Below are 13,060 nucleotides of genomic sequence, written 5' to 3'. Positions count from 1 at the left end.
CATTTTCTTATAGGCATATTTTATATTTTTATTCATCACAAACTAAATATCAGACGCTATTAACAAAATGACTCAACGAAAGATTGGGAAAGAGAGTGGTACCAATGAAAAATGGCTGCAAAGTCAATTTTCAATTCAAGCGAATCTGTCATCAGGTTTTTGCTACCTCATCTGAGAGAAGCATAATGTAGGAAAAGAGAAGAGACCCTGATTCCAATGATGTATCACTTTGTGCCAGGACTGCTGCACCCAGTAAACTCTCAGTTTTTAGATGTAGTGTCGCTCATAAAACTGAACCTGCCCATGCCACAACTCTCCATGCATTTTGCCTATTGACAGTAAGCTGCTAATTACAGGAGGGGGCGTGGTCAGACCAGGGCTCATGTGAGCTGTAGTCCAGGCAGTGATGATCTTAGTGATAAAGCATTCATTGAAATCACAGCACTCCGCCTAATAAGTGACACATCACTGAAATCTGTGGCTCAGCCCCTATCTCATGCTGTCCTCAGGTTACATAGCAAAACCTGGTGACCGATTCCCTTGAATTGAAAATTTACTATGCAGCCACTTTTCATTGGTACCACTCTTTCCCAATGTCACCTAACCCGAGATCACGAAAAATGGAGACGCTATGGGTATCGTAAAATGGCGCAAATTTTTTTTTTAAACAAACTTTGGAATTTTTTTGTCACCACTTAGACACCAAACATGTCTAGGTTCTTTTTTTTATCTATAAACTCGTAATGACCTGGAGAATCATATTGGCAGGTCAGTTTTATCATTTAGTGAACATGGTAAAAAACTAAAAAAAACCTGAGGAATTGACTTTTTTTGCAATTTCATCACACTTGGTATTTTTTCCCATTTTCCAGTACACGATATGTTAAAACCAATGGTGTTGTTCAAAAGTACAACTCGTCCCGCAAAAAACAAGCCTTCACGTGGCTATATTGACGGAAAAATAAAAAAATGTATGACTCTAGAGAAAAAGGGGAGCAAAAAACAAAAACGCAAAAACTAAAACACCCCTGGTCGTTAAAGGGGTTAAAATTTTGATTTCTTCAGAGTTTACATTCTGACTTTTTAAAGATTGTGGTTGCAATATACGTCCGTGACAGATCTGAATATTCGTAGATGTAGTCTGTGGTGATGTGAATAGAAATGGGCCCTTAACTGCTAATTTGACCATGTGTGAGATTAGTCTCCGGTGGCATCTCTGCTCTGGTGGCTTTTCTGCCCTCTGGCGGCATCTCTGCCCTCTGGCGGCATCTCTACACTCTGGCGGCTCCTCTGCTCTCAGCACAAGTAGTTTTTTTAGAAGTCGAGTAGTCCGATTCCAGTGTTTCCTATTCCAAAAAAAGTTTTTAGACTGGTTCAGTTTTTCTGCAGACACAAGCTCACTCCTCTCAGCCAGGTAACATCTCCTTAGATTTGTAATGGAAATCTACAACAGTAAAGGTTTACTTTCCATCTAACATGGGGATCTCGATGATGGCATCTATTACACATGTAGGAGGCACAGATAATTCTGAGACCACTGCACATAGTATTCACGGGAGGAGAAACTGAAGACGTGTCATGGGTCAGGTTGAGTTTGCTTTGTAGCCCCTAGTTGATCACTTCCATCAGACATAACCTGTAGTATATACCATTGTTGTCTTGCACCATTCTCTAACAACTTAGATGTATTACTTCTGGATGGAAAGAAACAAAGATGAGGAACATGTGACACCATAGATTGTAAAAGTCAATAATTGTGTGATGTGTAATCCAGTATTTTCTTTCATTGTAGCCAACAGAAGAAATTGTTGAAGGTTCTCCAGAATATTGATAAGGAACATGTTTCCGGGAGTGACCTAAAGGTAGGCAATGTGATATGTTTCTGGTGCAAGTCATGTTCTTATTATAAATTAAAGGGAACCTGCCAGGTCCCCAATGGCTGCTCAGCATTCCTCATTAGGTTGTGCAATCTTATTCCTGGATTGAAGTGTTATTTTTCTTGTACGTTCACTGATTTTTGTGCAAAATCAATGTGTCTAACATTGCAGACAATATACAATGTAATGTGGACATGTCTGATGGGATGTTGACTCTGCTGATTAATCTTACCCTGCCTTTGATTATGATCCTGTGGGCATAATTGAGGTTCCCTACACCACCCTTGTTCTGTTATTGGTCCCCTGAACACCCATTCATGCATGTGGCCTTAAATGTTGGGGTTGGCGCTGTAAATATGGGTGTACAGCACTCCTGCTTCATCAGCACACAACCCATGACCCAGAGAAGTGCTCTCATGCCAAGCCAACTGACGAAGACAGGCTCAGCGCCAAGTCCAGAGTATGTACGTGTGCTAATGTGACCTTGTTATACCCACAATTTTTAATAAATCTGCTCCCTTGCCCAAAAATTTGTGAAAGCGCCGTTACTCATGGGGGCAAAACGTGATCAGTGAGGTCCTAATGATGTTGCGTGATCTGGATTATCAATCTTTGCATGCGACACCCTTGGGAATGATGACTTTTGCGCAGGATCTCGAGCCGGGGAGAAGGTCACAGAGAAGAGTGACCTAACAGTCAGTGACAGGAGGCCAGCGGGGAAAGGGCAATAGAGGCCGGAGAGCTGGAAGTTCAAGGCCAAACCCACTGCCATTGTGGCTCATAAGCATACAGATTAGAAAAGGGATTTTTCGGCAACAGAATCAAGGATTGACAAAACAAAGTTATGGATTTAGTCTGCATTACAGCAATCTAACATAAATTATATCAGTTTGGGGTATAAAAACCTGCTTATAGGTTCCCCTTACGAGGTAAAAGGGGTTTACCCATCAATGACAATTACTTATTAGTCCTGCATTGCACAGGCTGCATGGAGAAGGATCTGTATGCCACAGTAGTTTAGCACGCACCCACCTGTTTCTATATCTGATATATGGTGGTATGAGGCGGCGTGGTGCAGGCTTGGCTACTGCTTATGAATTAGTTTTCAGTTTGGTCATATTTAATCTAAACCATTTTTAGCTATTGATTGGTGGTCCAAGAAAACTACACTCCACTGTAAAAGAGGAGAAACGTATGTCGTGTAGGTGTGCAGAGTGAGCAGCAGAGTAACCTAATATACTCTCCATTTCATTACATAAGTGCTCCCATGAAGGTGTTTTTTTTTTTTTGTCTCACCCTTGCTGACCGATTTGTACAACCTTGATGGGGCCTCTTGCGCTTGGAGCAAGTGCTCTCTCACAATAGGTGTTACTTCAATAATCTTTTCTTGAATTTGGGCTACATGCTCAATTACACTCCTGTAGGGTGTAGCCTACCATCTTCCCAGGAATCAGCCGATGAGGAAGTGTGGCCCTTGCTATGGTTACCAAGCTTCTCGAGTCCAACACACCTGTGGCTCCTTTCAAGGTTGAGATAATACTGCATAATACAAGCAGTGTCGACCGATATTGGAGTCCATTGTCTTGGTAGTCTTGGGGCAATGGGTAGCTATGTGATCCAGGGCGTGACACCTCCTTTTTTTATTATTTTGGGCTAAATCCTTTTTGCATTTTGGTTACATTACACATTTTGCAGTGTTTGGCTTTTATAGGCTCTTTGTTTACCTTCACATCCAACTTTAATGTAACCTTTGGCAATAAATCATCTGAGAGGGGCTCAGAAAATATAAGTTAAGAGATTGTCCACCTTCTCTCATTAGTGCAGCTTTCCTCACAAACTTCCCAGCACTTCTGTCAATAGAGAAAGTTTGGAAAGGTGGTGATTATCATGATGTGTGTGCTGCGCTCATGGAAAGGATCAAATCCGGACAGTTTAAACAAGCTTTATTAATCAACGAAGTTCGGCATCGGACCGCCATGTCAAGGTAAAGGTAAAAAAAACATGTTTCCCCGAAAAACATTGGTGGATAGAAGATACGAGATCGAAATGCGCATTAAGGGGTACGCTGGACCTGTACCTACATAGGATAATTATAACTTTGTTTTGGGTGTTATTCTGACAATTTTTATTTCCAAACGGCCACTTTAATGTTATGGTGTGCACATTGTTACTGGCTACTTAGCCTGACATCACATTTACACATCTGTTTAGTCCTACTGTGTATTACCTTATACCTTGAAATACTTAAGTTACACAATGAATTTAATTATTCTATGCACTTCGTTTCATATCTAGCCTTATCAATGTCATCATTCAAATTGGTTATGTGGTTGTTTTAGGATGTGATATACCCTGTGTGTGTGTGTGTGTATGTATGTATGTATGTATATACTGTATGTGTGTGTGTGTGTGTGTGTGTGTGTGTATATATATATAATGTATATCGTACACACACACACACACACACACACACACCACACAACACACACACACACACACACACACACACACACACACACACACACACACACACACACACTACAGACCAAAAGTTTGGACACACCTTCTCATTTAAAGATTTTACTGCATTTTTCCCTTCCCCCATGACGGCACACCTGAGAGAGGGGATCCGCCCAGTCAGGACAGGAACCCTACTGAAAATAAAAGGGCGGTACCTCTCCCTCGCTTCAGTTGGGTTTCCTGTCCTGACAGGGACCCTTGTGCTGAACACGGCGGTTCGACTTACCCAGGTCCCGTCCCGGCGTGGAAGAACAGGCAGCGCCTGTGCGTCGGAGGTTCGGGTCCTGGAGGCGCCGTCCGCAGGTCCCCCCGGGTCACTGCGTCCGTGCGGGCGTTGTGCAGCATGGTTGGAGGACCGGGTTCCTTCCATGGCTGCCACGCCGCCCACCCCTCTCTGCCGGCGCGGCGGCCGCTTCCGGGTCGCTCTTCTGACGTCGCACGTCAGGCCCGCTGTGAATGGGCGTGCCCGTGTGACGTCGGAGGCAGGCGCCGGATCCAAGATGGCGGCGCCCATGAAGAAAACGCCGGCCGGTGAATGAAGACTCCGGCGGCATGGCAGAGAGGGGGAGGGATCACTATTGGGCACCGGAGAGGCGGGGAGTGCAGTGGTCGCCCCATAAAAGGGTGCTGGACCACAGAAGACGCGCTCATGTCCAAAAACTTCGCCATGGAGGTAGGACAACAAGAGCAGCTGCAGCAGTCTTCTTCACAGCAGCAGCAGCCGGAGCTCTCACCAGATGCCTTGCCGAGCCACCAACATACCAGGAGCAGCCGCTCAAGTGGTAAAAACAGTGGTCGTTCCGTCCGGCAAGATTCGTCAACGTCCAGGAGGGACGCTTCACGTGCATCTGTCCAGCCTCAAAAATCGGTACCCTTGATTGTCGGCGGTGGTGAGTGATCTACGTGAATGTATCCCTTATGGTAACAGGGTCCATTTTTCTGTTTTGATCACTAGGGGTCCAGGAAAGCTACCGGTAAAACAAAGAACCGAGAGTGTGCCCTTTGTAAAAACCCGCTCGCAGTGCAGTATCGGAAGGATCTCTGTGCTGACTGCATAAATAAGACTATTCAAGAAGAAACCCCTAATTTCACCACTAGCCTTAAAGCCATAATACAGGCGGAAATAAAAGACTCCTTAAAATTGGCCCTTAGCGAACCAAGAGGGGGAAGCCGTAGGGCCTCTACAGAGTCGGATACCTCTCAGAGACAAGGGAGTCATAAAACATCCCGATCTCCCTCTACTTCCCCAGCCTCGGTCCACTCTTCAGATTCCTCCTCGGACAGTGATTCAGGAGGTCGTCCGTGCCTTCCCACGGAGGACGTGGACAAATTAGTCAAAGCAGTTAGGTCTGCAATGGGCCTTAAAGAGGAGAAGACACCTAGGTCACTAGAGGATGTCATGTTTGGTGGCTTAGAAGAGAGGAGGAAACGCACGTTTCCAGTTAATGCAAAAATAAAAGCATTAATTGAGAAAGAGTGGAAAAGACCTGAAAAAATGGGTTCTTTGCCCTCTTCATCCAAAAGGAGATATCCCTTTGAAAATAAAGACTCTGAACCTTGGGAAAAGATCCCCAAAATTGACGGAGCGGTAGCCAAATGCTTAAAAAAATCGTCCCTTCCATTAGAAGACTCGGGTGTTCTTAAAGACCCGCTTGACAAAAAAGCAGATGGGTTTCTCAGACATATCTGGGAAGCCTCAGCGGGGGGCCTGAAGCCAGCAATCGCTGGAACTTGTACGGCCCGCGCTCTGATGGTCTGGCTACAGCAGATAGAGGATCAGCTAAGGGACAAGGTACCCAGATCCGACATCCTTGCCAATATATCCTTGGTGCAAGGGGCAGCAGCCTTTTTAGCAGACTCTTCTGCGGATTCCGCAAGACTAACGGCCAGAGCAGCGAGCTTGTCTAATGCGGCAAGAAGAGCCCTCTGGCTCAAAGGTTGTCCGGGGGATTTACCATCTAAACACAAGCTGTGCTCCATCCCATGTGATGGCCAACTCCTCTTTGGGAAAAAACTTGAAGAAATCCTGGAACATGCAGGAGATAAAAAGAAAGGCTTTCCCAATATCCCTAAAGAGTCCAAAAAACCCTTTTTTCGGAGGAGATTTAATAGAGGTCGCCCCCCAGGAGAAAGAAAAAACTGGGACTTTAGGGATAAGAGAGGCTCAGGCTACATGTTCAAAGGGCCCTCTACATCGGCAAAGAAATCCCCCCAATGACATTACGCCAGAAGTGGGAGGAAGACTCTCCCTCTTCTTTCCGGCCTGGGTAAACATCTCCCCCAGTACCTGGGTCATAAATATAATCAGAGACGGCCTCAAAATAAAATTCACCTGTCCACCCAGGCGAAACTTTATTATAACTCCCCGAAGAAAGTCCCAGCAGGAACAATCTGCCCTAGAAGCCGAAGTCCTGGGACTTATCCACAAAAAGGTTCTTCTGGAGGTTCCGGTTCAGGAGGAGGGAGAGGGGTTTTACTCCCCCCTCTTCTTAATCCAAAAACCGGATGGTTCTTGGAGAACTATTATAAACTTAAAAAAACTCAACCAATCCATAGAGAACTACTCTTTCAAGATGGAGTCTATAAATACGACCATAAAACTCCTTTTCCAACACTGCTTCATGGCAGTAATAGACTTGAAAGATGCGTATTATCATATACCAATGCATCCGGAATATCAGAAATACTTGAGAGTAGCTCTCTATGTCCAGAACCAGATGAAACATTATCAATACACAGCCCTTCCGTTCGGTCTGTCTACAGCTCCCAGGGTGTTCACCAAGGTGATGGTGGAAGTAATGTCATACCTCCGGTCCCGGGATGTAGTCATTGTCCCATATCTGGACGATTTCCTGGTAATAGGAAGATCAGAGTCCCACTGCACTCATCAAGTATCAGTGGTAACATCAACTCTAAGGGAGCTGGGTTGGATAATAAATATCCCCAAGTCCAGACTGCTGCCAGTAAAATTACAGTCCTTCCTGGGGTTAATACTGGACTCCGAACGTCAGCTCTGCCTTCTTCCAGAAAACAAGGTAGACAAAATAATAAATCTGACCGGTACAGCAATACGCCAGCCGACAATGACTCTGAGAAAGGCAATGTCCCTTCTAGGCTCGTTAACATCGTGTATTCCGGCAGTAGAATGGGCACAATTCCACCTAAGACAACTACAGTGGGAAGTTCTCTCAGCCCAAAGACTGCTAAAAGGGCATTTAGAAGGAAATCTATGTCTCTCCCTGGGCGTAAGGGATTCCCTAGTTTGGTGGACTGTGAGAAACCACCTGACAATGGGGGTCCGGTGGCAAAATCCGGTCATAGACATTATCACGACCGACGCAAGCGGTACAGGTTGGGGGGCTCACCTGAGGTCTCACTCTGTACAAGGGACCTGGTCCATACGAGAAAAGAACTATGGATCAAACGAAAAAGAGCTGTGGGCAGTGGAGAAATCCCTAAGACATTTTCTTCCTTTACTCCGGGGTCGCCATACTCGAATCCTGACGGACAATCGAGCAGTGGTGGCGTATGTCAATCATCAGGGGGGAACGAGGTCCAAAGGCCTCATGCAGGCATCAAACATACTCTTTCAACTAGCAGAACAACACCTGTCATCTCTGTCGGCATTGCACATCAAAGGCACAGAAAACACTCAAGCGGACTTCCTGAGTCGCAGAGGCTTAAGGCAGGGGGAATGGTCATTAAACCCCCAGATATTTCAACAAATAGTCCAAGCCTGGGGCACACCAGAGATAGACTTGTTCGCCAACTCCCACAACAGAAAAGTCAGGAGGTTCTGCTCCTTGAATCCGAGAGAACATCCCTTCGCAGTAGATGCCCTACTGATACCTTGGAAGTTTTCTCTGGCCTACGCATTCCCCCCGATAGTGATGATTCCAGCTGTGATCCGGAAGATCAGAGAGGATCAGGCGAATATCATCTTCATAGCTCCTTTTTGGCCAAGGAGACCTTGGTTCTCCCTTCTAAGGCAGATGTCGGTAACAGACCCATGGATCCTGCCAGAGGTTCCGGACCTGCTAACCCAGGGCCCAGTGACCCACTCTCAGGTGAAGGGCTTCCATCTCGCAGCCTGGAATTTGAGAGGGCGTTACTAAGTCGCCAAGGATTCTCTCCAGGGTTAGTCTCCACCCTGTTGAAAAGCAGAAAACCCATAACCTCTAGAATCTATGGCAGGACATGGAAAAAATTTCTCGACTTCCTGGGGGAACCATTGGGGGAGGTGGCTCCAATAGGTCCTATCCTAGAGTTTCTGCAAGCAGGATTACATCTTGGGTTAGCAACCAGCACCCTTAAAGTTCAGGTTTCTGCCTTGGGGGCCCTATATAATTGTAATCTTGCCTCAAATAAATGGGTCTCACGATTCATAAAATCTTGTAGTAGATCTCGGCCAGTTATTATCCCAAAAATCCCTCCTTGGGATCTAAATTTGGTCTTAGAAGCCCTGACTAAACAGCCCTTTGAGCCTTTGCAGGAGTTATCACCTAAGTTACTTACCCTTAAAACAGTTTTACTAGTAGCCTTAACATCGGCACGTAGGGTAAGTGATTTACAGGCCCTGTCAATATGCCCTCCTTATACTCAGGTTTTTGATGACAGGATTGTTCTAAGACCAGACCCGGCTTATCTCCCCAAGGTGGTTCAAAAGTTCCATAGGAGTCAGGAGATTACTTTACCATCTTTCTGTAGTAATCCTAAAAATCCAGGGGAACAAAGGTTCCACATGTTAGATGTGAGAAGATCTATGTTACAATACATGTCTGTGACTAATCAGTGGAGGAAAGACCAAACCCTATTCGTAGCCTTTCAGGGTAGCAAAAGAGGGTGCGGGGTAGCTAAAAGTACCATTGCTAGATGGATCAGGGAGGCCATTAGTTTATCCTATTCTGCAAGTGGCACTCCGGTTCCTGACGGCATCAAGGCTCACTCCACCAGAGCCGTGGCTACCTCCTGGGCAGAGAAAGCTGAGGTATCAATTGACCAAATTTGCAAGGCCGCTACCTGGTCCTCACCCTCAACTTTTTTCAAACACTACCGGCTAGACCTTTCCTCCTCTGCTGACCTAACCTTTGGTAGAAGGGTGCTCCAAGCGGTGGTCCCTCCCTAAGGTTTCATTCTACAAAATTCTCTCAGGTGTGCCGTCATGGGGGAAGGGAAAACACCAAGGTTACTTACGGGTAGCCGGTTTTTCCGGAGCCCATGACGGCACCCGTATATTCCCCCCCTTTTTTTCACCCTTTCGGTGTGCACTATTGTTTTGGGTGTGTTTAGTTAATATAATGTGGTGTTGGATTGCCATGTATACTAACCAGGGGGGCCTCTCATGCTCTGAAAACCAACTGAAGCGAGGGAGAGGTACCGCCCTTTTATTTTCAGTAGGGTTCCTGTCCTGACTGGGCGGATCCCCTCTCTCAGGTGTGCCGTCATGGGCTCCGGAAAAACCGGCTACCCGTAAGTAACCTTGGTGTTTCATGACTATGAAAATTGTAAATTCACACTGAAGGCATCAAAACTATGAATTAACACGTGGAATTATATACTTAACAAAAAAGGGTGAAACAACTGAAAATATGTCTTATATTCTAGGTTCTTCAAAGTAGCCACCTTTTGCTTTGATGACTGCTTTGCACACTCTTGGCATTCTCTTGATGAGCTTCAAGAGGTAGTCACCGGGAATGGTCTTCCACCAATCTTGAAGAAGTTCCCAGAGATGCTTAGCACTTGTTGGCCCTTTTGCCGTCACTCTGCAGTCCAGCTCACCCCAAACCATCTTGATGGCGTAGCACCCCATCACTCTCCTTCTTGGTCAAATAGCCCTTACACAGCCTGGAGGTGTGTTTGGGGTCATTGTCCTGTTGAAAAATCAATGATGGTCCAACTAAACGCAAACTGGATGGAATAGCATGCCACTGCAAGATGCTGTGGTAGCCATGCTGGTTCAGTATGGCTTCAATTCTGAATAAATCCCTAACAGTGTCACCAGCAAAGCACCCCCACAACATCACACCTCCTCCTCCATGCTTCTCGGTGGGAACCAGGCATGTAGACTCCATCTGTTCACAAAGACACGGTGGTTGGAACCAAAGATCTCAAATTTGGACTCATCAGACCAAAGCACAGATTTCCACTGGTCTAATGTCCATTCCTTGTGTTCTTTAGCCCAAACAAGTCTCTTCTGCCTGTTGCCTGTCCTTAGCAGTGGTTTCCTAGCAGCTATTTTACCATGAAGGCCTGCTGCACAAAGTCTCCTCTTAACAGTTGTTGTAGAGATGTGTCTGCTGCTATAACTGTGTGTAGCATTGTCCTGGTCTCTAATCTGAGCTGCTGTTAACCTGCGATTTCTGAGGCTGGTGACTCGGATAAACTTATCCTCAGAAGCAGAGGTGACTCTTGGTCTTCCTTTCCAGGGGCGTTCCTCATGTGAGCCAGTTTCTTTGTAGCGCTTCATGGTTTTTGCCACTGCACTTGGGGAAACTTTCAAAGTTTGCCCAATTTTTTGGACTGACTGACCTTCATTTCTTAAAGTAATGATGGCCGCTTGTTTTTCTTTACTTAGAATTTGTATTATGGCAAGAAAAAAGCAGCTAACAGTCTATTCAGTAGGAACATCAGCTGTGTATCCACCAGACTTCTGCACAACACAACTGATGGTCCCGACCCCATTTATAAGGCAAGAAATCCCACTTATCAAACCTGACAGGGCACACCTGTGAAGTGAAAACCATTCCTGGTGACTACCTCTTGAAGCTCATCAAGAGAATGCCAAGAGTGTGCAAAGCAGTCATCAATGCAAAAGGTGGCTACTTTGAAGAACCTAGAATATGACATATTTTCAGTTGTTTCACACTTTTTTGTTAAGCATATAATTCAACATGTGTTAATTCATAGTTTTGATGCCTTCAGTGTGAATGTACAATTTTTATAGTCATGAAAATACAGAAAAATCTTTAATGAGAAGGTGTGTCCAAACTTTTGGTATGTATACATACATACATACATACATACATACATACATACATACATACATACATACATACATACATACACTTTCCCATTGTTGGTGTAATTCTATATACTACATGTCCAGCGTTTGCTGTTTTGCCATTACTTGTATGGTGTACTAGCATCTCCTATTTTTTTTTTAAATGTCTTTTAAAAAAATCTTTGTATTTTGAATAAAATCTTTTTACATTTAAAATTACTGGTATTGGAGGACTTTGTTGTTTTTTCGTTTTGCTGATTCATGTGCGGTCCTCCGCATGTACTTTGGGGCTACTCATTTCTTTGTTCTACAGGTGTTGTTTCCTTACACAACCCTTACAGGAGAGCTCCTTATGGCACTGCCTTATCTGTGTCCATTTTTCTGGTCTAGATAGTCTCCATGCAGAAAGTGTGTAACTTTTTTTATCTATTCTTTCTGAGCTTTTCTCAACTGATTTATGGCTGCAGTTTAGAATAAAGTTGAAAAGGGCGGCAATAAGTGCTGAGCCGTCTCTATAATTTCCTTGTATCCAAATAGGACATATGGACAGAGTCGTCTTCATGAGAAAACCTAATTTCTTTTTCTCTGAGTCAACTCTTCGTAATAAAAGTATAATGCATAAAAATCTGCCACTTGATGAATGCTTTCAGTAACGCAGATGAAAAAGCGATTTATTTTTTAGAAAACCTTTCAGTGTTCAAGATTTACATTTTTTATTTGCTCCAAAAATCAAATTAACATTGAACATTGCTATTTGGGGGTTTAGAGATGAATTAGTGTTTACAAGTGCTATATAACCAATGGCCCGTCAGATTTCTGGTGTGAAAATTGGGAAAAAAATGACCATTTTTCACCTGAAATGGATTGTCATCCCTTTTAGTTAGTGTTCTACTCGGCGGCAGTTTGACTAATGGTGGCCCAGCAGATGCTGACTGGTTATTATACAGCCAGGGCTTTTTCTGATAACTATTCCCCTAAAAGTATGAAAACCTCCAGCCCGGAATAGAATATGCTGACAGCCACTTCTGCCTTTATGGCACTAAAGACTAATGGAGATTCAGTGTTTGGAATCACACGGGCGGCATCTCCTGTGCCCCGGAGGTATACACACAGGACCGCCGCGTCGCAAAGCTGTTACAAGACAAAGGTCAATGTTATAAATACAGAGCATACATATTCATTATGGTCGGAGCATTTAGCACTGCTGGCATTATTTTTATGCCCTGCGATTGGGTGAGTACAGTAAGTAAAGGGCAATGCTGTAGTTGACAAATGCAATAACATAAGCAAAGACAAACTGTAAAAGTGAATTGCATCGGTCGGCTATTGTTTTCTGTTAAAGGGAACCACTCAAAAGGGATAATCTTATGCTACACAGTTTCCCAAGAAAAAAATTAGATTGTAGCAAATAACTTAACAAGTTTTCTGATCTTGTAAAGCCAATGTGGCCTCCGCATCGCTCTCCTTTGTATGGTTATTAAAGGGGTATTCTGAGATGTCACTTTTAAAGTAGCTCTCTCGTGTTTAGGAGTTTCTTTTAATTGATTCTTTAGCTAGTCCTCAGATTGATGAGTGCACAGCTCCTGTCACACCGCTATAATGAAGGAGGTCACAGTTCAGACCCCTGACTGTAGACTTATACTCCAGTCCAGTGAATTGATGT

The 13,060-nt window shown here is 44.5% G+C and overlaps 1 protein-coding gene across 4 annotated transcripts in view; it reads left to right on the top strand.

Moving 5' to 3' along the window:
• Positions 1 to 13,060, top strand: part of KATNIP (katanin interacting protein) — a 264,435-nt gene that overhangs the window by 59,644 nt on the left and 191,731 nt on the right. For all 4 annotated transcript variants that reach the window (XM_077275294.1, XM_077275295.1, XM_077275293.1 and 1 more), the window contains exon 12: positions 1,793 to 1,862. In XM_077275294.1, coding sequence (XP_077131409.1) covers positions 1,793 to 1,862 — 70 coding nt within the window. The remainder of the gene's footprint in view (positions 1 to 1,792; positions 1,863 to 13,060) is intronic.

This window comes from Ranitomeya variabilis, chromosome 7 (genome assembly GCF_051348905.1).
Source record: "Ranitomeya variabilis isolate aRanVar5 chromosome 7, aRanVar5.hap1, whole genome shotgun sequence".
In the NCBI taxonomy this organism is placed as follows: Eukaryota; Metazoa; Chordata; class Amphibia; order Anura; family Dendrobatidae; genus Ranitomeya; species Ranitomeya variabilis.
This window is presented reverse-complemented; position numbering and strand designations above follow the sequence as displayed.